This window comes from Labeo rohita, chromosome 9 (assembly GCF_022985175.1).
Source record: "Labeo rohita strain BAU-BD-2019 chromosome 9, IGBB_LRoh.1.0, whole genome shotgun sequence".
NCBI lineage: Eukaryota > Metazoa > Chordata > Actinopteri > Cypriniformes > Cyprinidae > Labeo > Labeo rohita.
Genome location: NC_066877.1, coordinates 13,349,536 through 13,365,721, shown reverse-complemented (window position 1 = coordinate 13,365,721; position 16,186 = coordinate 13,349,536). Strand labels below are relative to the sequence as shown.

The 16,186-nt window shown below is 35.7% G+C and overlaps 2 protein-coding genes across 2 annotated transcripts in view; both read right to left on the bottom strand.

Moving 5' to 3' along the window:
* Positions 1–1,556: 1,556 nt before the first annotated feature.
* On the bottom strand, positions 1,557–7,500 carry hnmt (histamine N-methyltransferase). Its single transcript, XM_051118761.1, has 7 exons — positions 7,427–7,500; positions 5,741–5,895; positions 5,548–5,600; positions 5,321–5,428; positions 5,078–5,208; positions 2,634–2,727; positions 1,557–2,424 (listed from the first exon to the last, which is right to left on the bottom strand). Exons 2-7 carry the CDS (start codon positions 5,875–5,877, stop codon positions 2,069–2,071), a joined length of 879 nt encoding a protein of 292 aa, XP_050974718.1. The 5' UTR covers positions 5,878–5,895; positions 7,427–7,500; the 3' UTR covers positions 1,557–2,068.
* Positions 7,501–11,698: 4,198 nt separating this feature from the next.
* The window catches only part of thsd7ba (thrombospondin, type I, domain containing 7Ba), a 245,242-nt gene continuing 240,754 nt past the window's right edge, over positions 11,699–16,186 (bottom strand). Inside the window, 2 exon segments of the mRNA XM_051118747.1 lie at positions 11,699–14,646; positions 14,886–14,973. Of these exon segments, the coding sequence (XP_050974704.1) occupies positions 14,565–14,646; positions 14,886–14,973 (170 nt within the window). The 3' untranslated portion in view covers positions 11,699–14,564.

Sequence of the window (16,186 nt, the reverse complement as noted above, 5' to 3'; positions counted from 1 at the left end):
TATTGGAGCTTGCAGGTACTATAATTTGCACTACAGAATGAACTTTATATTGTTATTATAACAGGAAGTTACTTAAATTATGCAAACCTTACTGGTAGATGGAGACATGATGTATAGTTGCAGTGTGGCCCACAGGACATTGTCACTTAAAATGCAAAGTGCTTTCCTTCTGCAGTCCTGTTCAGAGAAGGGCAAGCTGCAGAAACTATCAAAGCTGCATGCAAAAATTAATGCTGCAGTACACTGTCTTAATTATAAATGTATATTACCAGAGAACCTAATGAATTAGCTTAAAATAACGTTGTGGTCTGGAGAATGGTAAGTCCAACACAGAACACAGAAGGTACCAATTTGTGTTTTATGTTAAAATAGTATTTTATTTAGTAATTAGTAAGTATTTTAGTAAAAGTATTTTAGTAATAAAGCAATTTACTCACAATCAAGTTGTTCTAGGCCACATGACGTTTTTCTTCTGAGGAGAAGGAGGAGCACAAAAATGCGTTTTGTTGTACACCATGTCCATATATGACTGCAAATAATCCACTTGAATCGCGATTCGTTTTCCAAGTGCTCTGGTAGGTTTAAGTGAAAAACCAACACGATTTACGCAATTTTAATTGCCATTGCTCTTATGTGCGCCATCCAGTTCCAGTCAAGTAGTTGGCGGAAATGCACCTTTTACCGCCATTAACGATTGAAGAAGAAAATAACGTTATTTCAAATGGTTTTGATCAATTTTTATATTACATGTTGGTAATGTTAGTAGGATGATATTACCATTTATCTTTTTGTAAATGAACGAACAAACAATAAAGGTCAGACAGCCATGTATAATTCTCTGACTGAGCCTTACAGTTGATAAAGGTGTGAGCTGGAACTCACTGTCTGAAACTGAACTTTCTGAGTCCTCCAGATTCAGTGCTGTACTGTCAGATTTTGACATTTTCAAGACAGGCGCTTGTCTTAACTTACTCCTTTTGTATAATAGCATGGCTGAATTTCATTAAGCTGCTTCATTATACCAACTCTGGATGTCCTTTCAGAGACACAAATGACTTTCAATGTGCAGTTAAGTTTTCTGAAGGATGTTTGGTGCAATATATGGCTCAAAAGACACTCAAGCTTCTGTTCATGTCAGATTAATGAGATGTTTTATTGTCATGTTGGACAGATATACAGAAATGTTGATGACACAAGACAATATAAAACTTACTTAATAATACTGCAAGTAAACACAAAGGGAAAGCAGTGCTATTTTAACAAGCCCTCTACACTTAATAATCAAATAAAACTGGAAGTAGTTTCAAGTATTTTTAACCTTGAAATGTATATCTATACAACCTTTGTCCAGTCTGGTTAGGCATTCAACATCTCTCCAAACCTAAATGAGGTACAAGGTCACAACAACACAACTAGTCGCCAAACAATACAATCTCATCACTTTCATCATAAAGACTGTTGTACTAACATCAACTATGTGACCCTGTGAGTTAATAAGTCAACATACAAAAGTTGTACTTTGCTGGTGGGACAAGTTTCACAAAGTACATACAGAGTTACTCATTCTGGAGTTTTATGACCCGTCACTTACACAGGCGTTCATTAAAACAGTTTTGTTTGATGTTGATGCAATCTAAACTGTGGATTGTTCTCTACAGTCTTCCTTTTCCTGTTTGTTCACCCATAACAACATCATTGTGTTATAATAATACATTCTTTAGAACAGCAATTACCTTGAATGAGGTGACAGTAGTTTAAGGCTCTTAAATGAATGCATTAAAATATATGCAATTGGTACGATAAGCCACATTTCTTACTCTCTCTGTTGGAAAAAATGCAGAAACAACATTTCTAAAAATATAGATATTAATAAAAACGTACAACTCTGTGTATTAATGAATACACATCTAGTCTAGACATACACATCAAGTCTAGTTTTTAAAGTTAAAATCTAGAAATTGTGAAGATAAAATTCCTAATCCTTTTAATATTATTGACAAAAGTGGACAGTGATGGTTGAGAACCAATGTATATTCTTGTGGAGGTGAGGTATAAAGGAGTCTTGGAGCTACGGCTCAACCACTAAGACTCCCAAGTTGTTGTTGAATATGATCCTGCCATCCACCTCTTTACTGCATTCAGGATGTCTCAGTATGTCCAGTACTCCTTTCTTCAGATCTTCAGGAGCATTCTTACTGAACTCCATGACCTCGGTAAGGAAATCCAGCAGCAGTTCTCCCACTTGGTCTCCCTCAGTGAAGCACTCTGTGATGTCCATCTGGGACAGAAGCTCATAGTTCCGGTAGGGGATGCCCTCAGTATCTAGGAAGGTCTTTATATCTCCTGTAGTAACACACTGGCTGATCTCTGTATTACAGAGTTGTGTTTTAAAGGTTGTCCATAATTTTCCCCATCCACTCTCACCTACAGTATGTAAAAGCAGAACTGAGGTCATTTTTTCCTTGAACAGAACAGAAACAGTTTTTAATTTTGAAGCCACTGTAGTGCCCTACAAAGGTTAGGATAGCTGAGCTAACCTGTGTGCACATAAGCAAAAGTTATAGTTACGTGAATGCTACATTATTTAGGTCATGCACTTTGGAGAAATGTTGAACTCAGAGCATTTACTGTACCTGACACTAGAATGATTAAGAGTTTCCCATCTTTGTGCAGAAGACTCCGAAAAAATGTGACAGTAGCCTCTGGATCTTTGACATAGTACAGCATCTGTTAAACAGATTGATATTAATATTCTACAAACACAACAAAACATATTCGACCTGCAGACGTCAATAACATCACTTTTATTGACTGAATAATATCAATTTAAGTTAATTAATAGAAATAGAAATGCCAAATGAATAATATTTGTTCGAAATAAAAGTTTCATGTTTTATCATTTTTTTTATTTTATTCATTGTTTCATTCTAAATTAAAATATTTTAACTAGATTTCGTATGTTTACTGTCAAGTTTCCTTGTCAAGTTAAAGTTAAAATTTCTATTTGTGTCCCCTCCACCCCCTCCTCCTACCACCTCTTCAACAGCTGATGATTTTGCCACATTCTTCACAGACAAAACTAGAACAATCAGTAGTCAGTTTTGAGCTCCACACACACAGGAACTCAAACCAACCACATCCACTGCTAAAACTTCCCTCTTCTCCTTCTGTCCCCTCACTGGGACAGAAGTATCAAAACTCCTTCTCTCTACCCATCCCACAACATGCCCTCTAGACCCTATTCCCTCACACACCAGCACTCACACATATCATCAACACATCTCTCCTCACATGCATTTAAGCAGGCTCGGGTAACCCCACTGCTCAAAAAACCTACATTAAACACTTCACTTCTAGATAGCTACAGACCTGTCTCTCTCCTTATGTTCATAGCGAAAACCTTCGAACAAGTTGTTTTCAACCAGGTACCATTATTTCTTTCACAGAATAACCAACTGGACACCAGTCAGGTTTTAGGAGCGGCCATTCGACTGAGACTGCACTACTGTCAGTCACTGAAGTCTTGTGGATTGCAAAAGCTGATTCCAAATCATCAGTTCTTATTCTCCTGGATCTATCTGCCACTTTTCACACTGTGAATCATCAGATCCTGCTGTCCATCCTTTGTCGCTGGGCATCACAGGGATTCCACTTCGCTGGTTTGAATCCTATCTCACTGACAGGTCTTTCAGGGTGGCCCGGGGGGGGGAGGTATCCAAAGCACATCAGCTGGTCACTGGGGTTCCTCAGGGATCAGTTCTTGGAGCTCTCCTTTTCTCCACATACACTACATCGCTGGGACCCAGCATACAGGCTCATTTCAACCAGATGGGCCAACAGCAGCTGCACGCACCGATCTCAGGCTGCTTGGCGGACATCGCAGCATGTATGAAAGAACATCACTTACAACTCAATCTGGCAAAGACTGAGCTTTTAGTCTTCCCTACCACTCCGAAGTTGAAGACATTGATGCTTGCATATAGAACAGTCACAGGCCCAGTACCCATCTACTTCTATTCATTATTACTAATCTACATTCCCTCCAGAAGTCTGAGATCTACAAGTGAGCGATGCCTTGGGGTACCATCACAGAAAGGCACGAAATCACTCTCCAGAACTTTTACGTTCACTGTTCCTGGTTGGTGGAATGACCATCCCACCCTTATCCGGAATGCTGATTCCCTGACAATTTTCAAGCGACAGCGGAAAACTCATCTCTTTCGTCACCATTTAACTTCTTCCTAAACAAACAAACAAAAAAAACCTTTGCTACTCCTTACTCAATCCCCAGTCTAGCTTGAACAATGCAATAAGAAATTATGTTTTTTATTAAGGAAAACATTTCAGGATTTCTCTCCATATGGTGGACTTCAATGGTGCCCTAAATTTGAATTTCCAAAATGCAGTTTAAATGCAGCCTCAAAGGGCTTCCAATGATCCCAGCCAAGGAAAAAGGGTCTTATCTAACGAAACGATCTGACATTTTCTAAACAAATTGTCAATTTTATACTTTTTAACCTCAGTCAACCCCTCGCTCGTTTTGCAAACTCTGGGTCAATCTGGGTCAATACAGTTAGGATATGTTGAAAAAAATCCCATCTCGTTTTCTTCTCCAACTTCAAAATAATCCTACATCACCTTCTTTTGTAAAGGCATTTGATCTTCTTTGCACATTCACTGTTTGAAGTTAAAAAGTATATAAATTGTCAATTCGTTTAAATAATGACTGAACATTTCACTAGATAAGATGCTTCTTCCTTGGCTGGGGTCGTTTAGAGCCCTTTGAAGCTGCATTTAAACTGCCCTTTGGAAGTTCAAACTTGGGGGCACCACTGAAGTCCATTATATGGAGATAATTCCTGAAATGTTTTCCCTAAAAAACAATTTCTTTATGACTGCAGAAAGAAAGACATGAACATCCTAGATGACAAGGGGATGAATAAATTATCTGTACATGTTCTGGAAGTGAACTTCTCCTTTAAGATGAATCGCTTGATGTATTCCCCAACTGTAAGCTGCTTTGAATAAAAGTGCCTGCTAAAAAAATTAATATAATGTAAATGTAACATCTCAAAACCTGTATCATGTGAATGAAGTCCATCTTTTTCCCAGGGTTTTTCTCTTGCCAGTGTTTTTCAAATTCAGAAGCCGTCATCTTATTCCACTTAAAGTTAATATGATCAAGATCTGGAGTTGTTGACACCCGTACTACAAAAGAAAGTATAAAAGAAAGAAAAACAGCATATGTAGCCATTTATTGGTAGAATTAGTAAAACTGTATATGGTTAGCCTAAATGAGTATCAATAACATGATTGGTACCCTTGTATTTGTGCAGCATGTCGACGCTTGGTTCCACCACTTCATTGTCGACTTTAACATGTGGATGTTTTAGGCGTAGCTGAGCTAGCATCTCTAGATCAATCTTGCCTGGAAATTAGATGAATATGGACAAGTGAGAACTCTGTTAGGTATTAAAATCTGATATACTGTATGAAATGATGATATAAACAGAAATGTTAATAATTCAGTCGTTATGAAAAGTATACCTCCTCCACTCCCCACTCCCATTACATTGAAAACAGATCTCCCCCCTCCAATGCTGTGAGAGAGAGAACATAATAAAGGCAAGATAATATTATAATATCTTGTCATTGTTAAATCTGCTGGCACACTCTGTATTACAAATCTAGGACAGGCTAAATGAATAAAATATGACATTCATCAAGAACGATAAAGCACCTTGCCAGTATGTCTGGAAGTGTATTATGAATGAAGTCCTGCATGCACTGGTGCTCTGATGAGCGCTCCAGAAAAAGCTCAAATGATTTGAGGTATCTCCCATAATCTTCCACGAGTGATCTGAACGGAGCGGCCATGGTTTTCACCTGCTGAAACTGGTGTTTTAGAATAATAAAATAAGTTCATCCAAAAATGAAACCAACAAGAAGATATTTTGAAAAATGTCTCAGTGTGTGCATGTGTTTATATATACATGAAAGTCAGTGGTCACCAGAACTGTTTGGTTACCAACAATCTTCAAAATATTGTATTTTATATTGCATAAAAAAGAAAGGCATACAGGTTTTTTTTGTTTTCTTTTCCTTCTGTCACTTTAAGACGGTAAATACAATTAGGACATGTTCCTTTTCTAAAGAAACATTTGCTGAAGAAACACCAAACTGGTTTTAGGCCTAGGTTAAGGGTATCCAACAACAGTTTTATATACACTACCGTTCAAAAGTTGGGGGTCAGTACATTTTTATTGTTTCTTTTTTTTTTTTCTTTTTTTTTTTTTTTAAGAAATTAATACTTTTATTCACCAAGGATGTATTAAGTTAATAATTAAAAGTTTATTAAAAGTTAATAATAAATAATTTAGATTGTTATAAAATATTTATATTTTGAATAAACACTGTACTTTTTAAACTTGTTATTCATGAAAGAATCCTGAAAAAAAAAAAAAAAAAAAAAAAAAAAAAAAAAAATCACAGGTTCCAAAAAATATTTGGCAGCACAACTGTTGATATTATCCAACATTGATTATTCTAATAATAAATCCGCATATTAGAACGATTTCTGAAGGATCATGTGACACTTAAGACTGGAGTAACAGCTGATAAAAAATTCAGCTTTTCATCACAGGAATAAATTCTATTTTAAAGTATGTTAAAATAAAAAAACATTATTTTATATTGTAAAAACATTTTGCAATATTACTGTTTTTTTTTCTATATTTTTAATCAAATAAATGCAGCCTTGATGAGCATAAGAGACTTCTTTAAAGACTATTACAAGTCTTACTGACCCCAAACTTTTGAATGGTAGTGTGTATATATATATATATATATATATATATATATATATATATTTATGTATATATATATATATATATATAAACTCTTTGAATTTTAATAGGTTAGCGCCAAAGACTATGACCAAAGTCCAGGCGGTCACAGAAGCAGGTGCAGTTTATCAGTATGATACGATTAAACAAAAGCAAACATACAATGAAATAAGAATAAAAGAAATGTATGTCATTCGATCTTAACTTATGATTATGGACCTAATATAATTTGCAATGAAACATGTATTATTATTATTATTATTTTTAACTCGATGGCACAAATAAAAAGCTATTCAGTAAAACGTGTTGGATTTATGAATGACGACTTATATTCACTAGTTAAGTGTCAAACAGTCATCTCAGCAGTATAATTTAACATCTACGTCCTGTGTTGCTTTCAGATTAACATGTTATCCGATTCATCAACAGGTTCATTGACAATGTGACACAACGACTCCCTCCCATTTGTAGAATTGTTTCATTATTTCTAATTCTAGGTGACTGACACTGTGTGTGTGCTTCCGCCTATAAACATCAACGCTTTAATAACATGGAGAAAGCAGATGTGTTCCGCTGCTTACCTTCTCTTCTCACCGATTTCACTCTGCCAGTAGTAGGACGCTGGGCCGCCGCACGTCCAGACAGTGATAAGCCCCGCCCATCATCACAAGGCCCCACCTCTATACTTAAAGACGTAGTGCCGTACAAGACAAGGTAAGAAATAGCCAGGACCTTAGATACCCTCATAATTTAAGATGATAGGAGACGTCCTGAAATAAAAGACCTTAAAATGTTTATTTTCTTAGTAAACACATTAATGTTTTTTTATACATGTAGTAATTTCCTATAGACTGTATCACATGCCACGAAGGCATCAACATACTTGACAGGAACATATAACGAAAATGAGACAACTTGCTCAGTTCATTGCTGCCCTCATGTGTTCATCAGTGAAATTTCACTTCACATTTCACAACCTTGAAAGTGAAATTACAGCACACTGATTTCCCTTAAACTGCATGCTAAAACAGAGCACAAAACACTTATTTTACGTTCAATCCATGTTATTAAACTAGCCCACATAATAACAAACAGGCCAGTAGTCGTGGCAAATATAGCATATACAATACAAACACATTATTATTATTTTAAATTTGTTTCCTTGTATTTGTTCATTCATCCATCCATTCACATTATCATTGTTAATGAACAGAGAAGTTGACCAAGCATCAACCTGGCATAAAAGCTCAAGAATAGGCATTTATTAAATAAAATTATCTTACAGATACAATAGAATGTTACATATAGGCTTATGATAGTGTAACATGCATGAAGTTTGGAGTCCTTTGTGAAAAAAAGGATGTTTGGATAGTATTTTTTTTTTTGAGAGTTACAACAGTTAGATCATTTTAAAGATTTCAGCACTGATGGAAATGTTACGCACTAGTATGGGCCTCATCATTTTGATCCAAATATAAAAGAGAACAGGACAAAAATTCAGTGATCATTCTTTAATCTGTCTTTTACCATTTTCTTTACTACATGAAACAGATAAAGCAATTTTCCCACTTCTCTCCTCAGTCAGTTTGATCATGTCAAACTTTGTTAAACAGATTTGGCTCCTGGTGAATAGAAATTCATGATTAAAATGAGAGAACCCACAAAGATTCATGGGAAATCTTCCTCAGAATTATTAAGGCTTAATGGAAAAATTAAACCTGACAGAATCACACCACCCAGACACGTGTCCCCTAGGTGGCCCTGACAAGTCTGGTTAAATTCACCTCATCCTTGAGCAGAAATGACAGGCTTTACTAATAAAAACTGATTAAACAAAAGATTTAAACGATTCAACATCCTGAAGTGGAAGGATCTCATGGACTGCACATTAAAGACATTCAGTGCTGTGTGACTGACAGAACATTGTTCTGCAACAAAGGAACATTTAACACAATTCAATTTACTTCAGATACTTTTCACTATACTCATATACATATACGTTATTCACACAATAACAGGACTGTTATAATATCCACTTAGTTTGTTTCTGTTTTCCATCTTTCATCTAAGTTTTCAATTTGCTCCATCTGCTGGTTCATGATGGGTATTAAAAATGAAATATGGACTGAATCCAGCATCTATTAAAGAGCATGGATGTTATTTCATAAACACCATCTTTTTAAAAGAGTAGTTCAACCAAATACACTATCAGTCAAAAGTTTTTAAGGGTTTTCATGTTTTTTAAAAGAAGTCTCTTCTGCTCACCAAGCCTGCATTTATTTGATCCGAAGTACAGAAAAAACTGTAAAATTCTGAAATATTTTTACTATTTAAAATAACTGTTTTCTATTTGAATATATTTTAAAATATAATTTATTCCTGTGATCAAATCTAAATCATTCTAATATGCTGATTTACTGTTTAAGAAACATTTTTTATTATTATTATAAATATTTAAAATGATTGATGAATAGAAAGATCCAAAGATCAGCATTAATCTGAAATGTTTTTTATTAACATTATACACTATATGAAATTATAGAAATTAATACTTTTACGTAGCAAGGATGCTTAAAATTGATCAAAAGTGATGATTAAGACATTTATAACATAAAAGATTTCTATTTCAGATAAATGCAGTTCCTCTGAACATTGTATTATCTTAACTTTCTATATAATAATAATAATACATGTTTTTGAGCAGCAAATCAGAATATTAGAATTATTTCTAAAGGGTGTAATGATGTTAAAAATTCAACTTTGAAATCACAGGAAAAAAAATACATTTTAAAATGGAAAATTCAGTAGAAAACAGTTACTTTAAATAGTAAAAACATTTAAAAAATGTTCTGCTTTTGCTGTACTTTGGTTCAATTAAATGCAGGCTTTGTGAGCAGAAGAGACTTCTTTAAAGGGGTCCTATTATGCTCTTTTACAAAGTCTTGATTTTGTTTTGTGGGTGTACTAGAACACGCTTTCATGCTTGGTGGTGCGAAAAACGCATTATTTTTAACAATTTCAGTACTGCCAAGCCCCTTGACAAAGCAGCAATTTCCATGTACAACTGTTAGCGCAAGCTAGATTAAAGTAATCCTCACGTTTTAAATATGGATATTTTTCTTACAAAAACGCATCAATTCACTACAGGAGGCCTTTATTAACACCCTGGAGCCGTGTGAGGCACTTTTTATTATGGATGCACTTTATTGGACTTGTATTGGACTGATGAGGAGAAACACCCGTCTATGCTATTCTAAAGCTTGGGAGTGCCAGGATAAATTTTAACACTAATTGCATTCGTCTGAAAGAGGGAAGTCATATTCAAATAGGATGCATGGAGGGTGAGTAAATAATACACTACAGTAGTGTTGGGTCCTACGGTCAGCCTGCGAGATCGCCAATACATGATATTATAGTGCTAATGTATTTAATTATTTTACATACTTAGTTTCATTGCCCGAAACCAGCTCCAGCATAAGGCTAAAAGCAGCCTAACATTATCAAAGAACATCATCACTGATCAGCCTAGCCTATTCTAGTGCAAGTTTATGCATTTTAAAAAAACACTCGCGTTATAAGTGAAGTTATCTTAAGTTACCGCGTTGACATCATTGCATGCGGAAAACGAACGTTGTAGTCCCAAGGAGCAGTTTGTTGTATTTCTTGAAAAGGGATTTTTTAAACCCAAATATCTCCTTTTGGAGTGGACTTTTAGATTTGTAACTTTGTAGATGTTTTTCATGCCCAAAGATACACACCACACACTGACTAAAGTTCAAAAAGTGAAAAAGCATAATAGCACCCCTTTAAAAAAAAAAACATGAAAAATCTTACCGTTCAAAAACTTTTGACTGGTAGTGTATGAAAATGTACTCTCCCTCAGGTCATCCAAGATGTAGATGAGTTTGTCTGTTCATCTAAACAAATCTGCAGAAATTTAGCATTACATAATTTGTTCACCAATGGATCCTCTGCAGTGAATGGGTGCCGTCAGAATGAGTCCACACGTGGGAAACACATCACAATAATCCACAAGTAATCCTTACAACTCCAGTCCATCAATTAACATCTTGTGAAGCAAAACGTTGTGTTTATAATAAATACATTAAGTAATTTTAAACAGCATTGCTTCCAACTAAAATCTGTGGACTGTCTTTCTGACTGCACCCATTCACTGCAGAGGATCCATTGGTGTGCAAATAATGTAATGTTAAAATTTCTGCAAATCTGTTCCAGCAAAAAAACAAACTGCATCTACATCTCAGATGGCCTGAGGGTGAGTAAATTTTCAGCTAATTTTAATTATTATTATTATTTTTTTGGATAACTATTCCTTGAAATGTGCTCCTAATTAATTAATTATGATTTAAAAGACAAACAAAAAATATGTTGACAGCAATGAACTTAAAGGTAGTTTATGGTACAAAGGCACAACCCTGTTGGAAAATATAAAACAAAACAAAACAAACAAACAAAAAGCACCAAAAAACAACAATAGAAAATCACAAAAATGTCCAAAAAAACCCCCATCAACTTTTAAGCATTAAAACCATTTAAAAATAGTTTTCTGTAGTGTTTTTGGAACACATTCCATTAGGATTTAGTTGTTTAACAATTAAGCTTGCAACAGAAGGCAACCAATTACCAGCAGAAACCCTCAGGGTCCATTACAGTTTCCATTAAAACCAATACAAGTCCCACTATAACCAGTAAAACCATTACAAATTCTGTGATGGTGTCTATTGTTTTTTCCAGCAGGGAACATTTACCTCACTTCTGTCCAAGTGGCTGAAATCACCATCAATCTGTGATGCAGATTAATATACGATTAACGAGCAACAACATTTCCCACAGAGTATCACAATTTATTAGCATTTCGTTCAACTCTTCAAGTACACACAATTAACAGAAAGTACTATGTAAACTAAAGGTCAGTGTTTTACAGGCAACTGTATATAGTGCTGAGAGCATACTGAACATATCAGAAGAAGAAGAAGCAATGTAAACAAGTCAGTTCTAAGGGGCAACAAATAAAAAACCAAGGAAATCAAACGAACAAAACACACTGTTGACTTTGTCACTATAGGAGCAGATTTCCATAAAAATGCAAGGCCACTTTTGGAATAATCCAGTGTATGACAAAATCAATCCAGCATGCACACACACAATTGGGCTTCAAAATATATATATATATATATATATTTATATATTGCCACTTTTTTCAGGGTTTGTCAGCAACTCCTGAAAAAAAAAAAAAATAATTATAAGCTATACACATTTTAGCTTCTCACATCAGTGGACTAATTTAGAAATACGCCAAAGCCTTTTGATGTAATCAGAGCAGCACATCATCCGGATGGGCCTCAAACAGAGGAACTGGAGCTGTTCTGTTCTCGATGTAGATGAACCAGCCAACACGGATGGGAGCAGACACACATATGGGACAAAAAAAAACAAAAAAAACAACAACCCGGAAATGAAGAAAAAATACACGTGTATGTATGTAACACATACAGAATACATTCTTTCGGTGGAGGAAGACCCCACGAACCAGAGGTCTCGCTTAGCTTAAAAATCACAAGTTATTTTATTATAATGAGGACCGTTGAGATTTAGGAAAGTTTTGTCACGTGGCAGTACAAACAGCGAAGCGCACCTTGACACCGTAGGTCTTGAAACAGATAGTCAAGACAATTACGCCAGCAAGAAGTCAGTCAATAAAGCAAAAAGAACTAGCAGGGATATTATTAAAATACAGAACCAGCACCTGTACTTTATTGAAAATGATGAACATTCATTGTTGAAGCACCTCTCCCGGTGTAATGCTCATGCAGACTCTACACAAACGCATTAGTCCACTGTATCTGTGCTAAATGAGTTCCTCTAACCGCAGGATATTGCAGGAAGCCGCTTTCAAAAACCCTTCTGCGCGTCACAGGAACACAGTTCATTATCTGCTGGTGTAGAAGCAGACCTCATCAATTTTTCAGCTGCTAGACGGAGGTTAAAGGACAAACTGAGGCGTGTGGAAACAGCACACGGGCAGATCATCACCTTAACCTCTCGCCGTGTCTAAATGAGCTGTGTTTTGGTTCATACACACGTTCAGAGACATTCTACACGAAAACAACAGTTTACAGCAAAGTCCTTGCATTACAATGAAAAAACACTAGAAAATCCGTTTGAACATAAATCAAGAGGAAACTGAAGAATGACTAAGCACTAATATAGTGCATAACACAGCAGTCTTTTCTCGTTCGTGGTTAAAAAGTCACTTTCAGATCGCCTTAAAGGGATAGTTCACGCAAAAATGAAAATTCTGCCATTTAATTACCCTCAAGATGTGGCAAACTTGTATGACTTTATTTCATCTGTGAAACATGAAAGGATAAATCTTAATAATGTACTTTTTTGTCAATGCAATTATGAACAGCAACTGGGACTTTCAAGCATCAAAAAGATCCCAGATAGCACACATACGTCTGCAAGATGTCTGTTAAAGATTACTTGATCTGGAAAGCATCTGCTGTGTACAAACATCAGACAGACGTCTATAAGATGTCAATTTTACGTACAATTTAAATAAAGCACACATACGTCTGCAAGATGTCTGTTAAAGATTACTTGATCTGGAAAGCATCTGCCGTGTACAAACATCTGACAGACGTCTATAAGATGTCAATATTACAGACAATTTAAATAAAGAACACATACGTCTGCAAGATGTCTGTTAAAGATTACTTGATCTGGAAAGCATCTGCTGTGTACAAACATCTGACAGATGTCTATAAGATGTCAATTTTACGTACAATTTAAATAAAGCACACATACATCTGCAAGATGTCTGTTACAGATTACTTGATTGGGAAAGCATCTGCTGTGTACAAACATCTGACAGACGTCTATAAGATGTCAATTTTACATACAATTTAAATAATAAATATCTTAAAAACATCTAATAGATGTCTATTTGACATCTGATAGGAAAAATCCTATAGACATATTGCAGATGAGCAAACACTCTAAAAAATGTCTTCCAGATGTTAATGCAGACGTCAAACAGACATCTCCGTGATGTGTGCTATCAGGGGTACAACTTGTCAACAAGTACAACTTACCAAGCCTTCTTTTGTGAGACAACCAAACTGCAATTTAACTAATTTTTCACTGATTACATCAATGTTGACATTGACGTTCATGAAGTTATTTTGAGTCACCTGACTGATTCAGTTCTCAATGATTTATTCACAAATTGTCCGGTCGTGATCCAGTCATACAGGTTTGAGAGTAAGTAAATGACAGTTTTCATTTTTGGGTGAACTAGGCTTTTAAAGCGACTGATACAATAGATTCAGCACAACTTGAACTTGTGTTTTTTTTTCTCTCTCTTTTTTTGTCTGATGTAAGAAAAATCACGGCAAGAAAATGTCAAAGTCCTCCATCTGGTCCATGGAATGTCAGCTGTGTCTCGTACCCTCTTTAAATGTCACGATTTTCATGACGACGACCACTGATCCAAAACCTTTGTCCTTTGCTGTTGTGCACAAAACGTTTTGTGTACGCTGCAGATTTCTAGATTGAAATGTTCTTTGATGTCTATCTGTTACTCCTTGTGTCTTTTTTTCCCAAAATCCAAAGGATGCCTTAGAGAGATGAACATATTAAAATGTTGCACGTAGTCCAGCTTGTGCTTTGAATGTACAGTCACAGAGAGTGTTATCACATGTCCACATCCCCGTCGTAGGCCAGAGTCAAGGGCTTCTGAGGTGGAGATGAACTTTTACTCTGTTTGGACGGTTTGCTGATATAAAGAGAAGAGAGAAAAAGGAAATGTATTATAAACACTGATGCACTCTATTGTATTTCTACACTGTACCACTAGATGGCAGCAGCAAGTTATTGTAATTGAGACTGTCAAATAGCCAATAGGTGAAGTGTAATTTCTCTCATTAACCAAAATCACAAAAATAATGACTGTTTTCAAACAGGTATTGTCTGTCCATTCAATGACGAGTGTGTAAAATATGATAGCATACATACCAAAACAGAAAGGCCACAGCAATTACGAACAATATGAGAACGAATCCTCCAGCTGTTAACCCATAGACCCACAGCTTTATTCTTCCATCTGTGTAATCAGAAAACAGGAGTGCGATTAATGAAATATATAGGAGCGTCATTATTGCGTTTGTTTTCCGCACAGGGGCCTGTTGCAGCAGAAACAGATGGCACATTCACGCTGGTGACAATGTACCTGAAGAAGCTGTTTCACCATCTTCCATTCTGAGTTCAGAGGAAAGAATGAGGTGTGTGTCATAGAGCCATTAAGAAGATTGTATAACTGATACGACAAGGTCTCAGAACACATCTCTCAGATAAAAGACAAAAGACAGCAGTCTGATGAGCTGCACAGAGAGCTTCTCCTGTAGCAACAGACCTGGATCCTTTGAGACTCACACAATGGATGATGCAAAAGCTACTCTTAGCAAAAGAAGATCCTGCTAAGTTTTACTTTAGAACAACTTCAATTCCGAGAAAGAAGCTCGCTGGTGAATAGAAAAATGGAGTGAAGACCTTCTGTTAGGTATTTTTTAATAAAACTGCTCTGACCTATAAAACTCTGGCCTATAAAATGTCTAAAGCAGTGGTTTTCAAACAAACCCTGGGTGCCGACCCTCGGGTGGGTTGCGAGACTTCCAAAATGGGTCGGCAGGATGATTTAAGGAAGATGTATATATGTATGCAACAGTTTTCAAGACTCAGGGAAGAAGGAAACGAGAACAGGCAAACTTAATTTTAATAACAAAAGAAACAAATAACAAAACAAAGGCAGCCACCTCATTGCAGACTGAAGTGTGTATCTGTCTCTCTGTATTTGTGCTCTGTACAGGATCAAAGGATGGAGATTTTATCCAATCACAGACATTTGTGTTGATTTCTGGAACGCGAAGGCCAATCAGAGATGTTTCAGGTAGTCAGAATCCAGTTCTGTTCAGTCCTGAGTTCTGCAAGCTTGTGAATCCTCTCATTATATGAAAAGTATAGACACAATGTAAATAATAGATTAACTGTGCAGTGTAGAGATTCATTGATTATAAGGGAATTTTCTGAGATTGAGATAAACAGAAATAAGCGAGTGACAGCTTTTCAGTGATTATAAAGAGAGCCTTTTGGGCCCTTTATTGGCTATATTATAATCCATTCATTTGAATGGATTATAATAATCTATTCCTCAGTGTCACAAAATCCTTCAGAAATCATTCTTGTACTTTTGTGGAAACTATGAAGCATTTTTTCATAATTCTATAATAAATAGAAAAAAAAATCTTTTGTAACATTAT

Excerpts from the sequence above, each read along its gene's own strand:
- hnmt (XM_051118761.1), bottom strand. The coding sequence starts at position 5,877 with ATGGCCGCTCCGTTCAGATCACTCGTGGAAGATTATGGGAGATACCTC. Across the intron at positions 5,601-5,740 it reads CTTCCAGACATACTGGCAAG|CATTGGAGGGGGGAGATCTG; the intron begins GTGCTTTATCGT and ends TCTCTCTCACAG. Across the intron at positions 5,209-5,320 it reads CATGCTGCACAAATACAAGG|TACGGGTGTCAACAACTCCA; the intron begins GTACCAATCATG and ends TTTCTTTTGTAG.